This window comes from Bison bison, unplaced genomic scaffold (assembly GCF_000754665.1).
Source record: "Bison bison bison isolate TAMUID 2011002044 unplaced genomic scaffold, Bison_UMD1.0 scf7180017864180, whole genome shotgun sequence".
Taxonomy (NCBI): Eukaryota; Metazoa; Chordata; class Mammalia; order Artiodactyla; family Bovidae; genus Bison; species Bison bison.
This window is the reverse complement of record NW_011494752.1, coordinates 950,257-950,738: the sequence shown is the minus strand read 5'-3', so window position 1 is coordinate 950,738 and position 482 is coordinate 950,257. Positions and strand designations below refer to the sequence as shown.

Genomic DNA, 482 nt, shown 5'->3' with positions numbered 1-482 from the left:
GCGCCTTGGATACTCCCGTACACGCCCCCAGCAGAGCCCTGCCCGAGAGTGGGCGGCTCTCAAGGACTCCTCCGCTTTTCCGCACAAAGAACCTTTCCTGCCTCCTGTCACACACCCCCAACCTTGGCTGCCCGCACTCTTGGTCCTCTCCGCGTCTCCCCTCCCAGGGCGCTGCCAGTCCTGCTCCTTTATTGGGGCTCTGGGAGTTCCTAGACCCTCCTAGCCCATTCTCCTCATCATATTCAGGAGACCCACGCGAGCGCCAAAGGAGACTTGACCTCTAGCTCGAACCCTCAGCTCCAGCCTCCACCCCACTCACGCGTGCCGTCGAAGCGGGTGGCGATGGTGTCCAGGAAGGTGTTCTGCGGGGCCAGCAACCCCTTCATGACCGGCATGGCCTCGCGGCGCAGATTCCAGGCGCAGCGCTGGGGGCGTTCAGCGCGGCCGTGCCGGAGGGGGCGCGCTGCCGGCGGGGCCGGGGC

At 66.6% G+C, this 482-nt stretch overlaps 1 protein-coding gene across 1 annotated transcript in view; it reads right to left on the bottom strand.

Moving 5' to 3' along the window:
• The window catches only part of KCNH4 (potassium voltage-gated channel, subfamily H (eag-related), member 4), a 16,084-nt gene extending 15,689 nt beyond the window's left edge, over positions 1-395 (bottom strand). Inside the window, exon 1 of the mRNA XM_010843106.1 lies at positions 320-395. Within this exon, the coding sequence (XP_010841408.1) occupies positions 320-395 (76 nt within the window). The remainder of the gene's footprint in view (positions 1-319) is intronic.
• Positions 396-482: the final 87 nt, after the last annotated feature.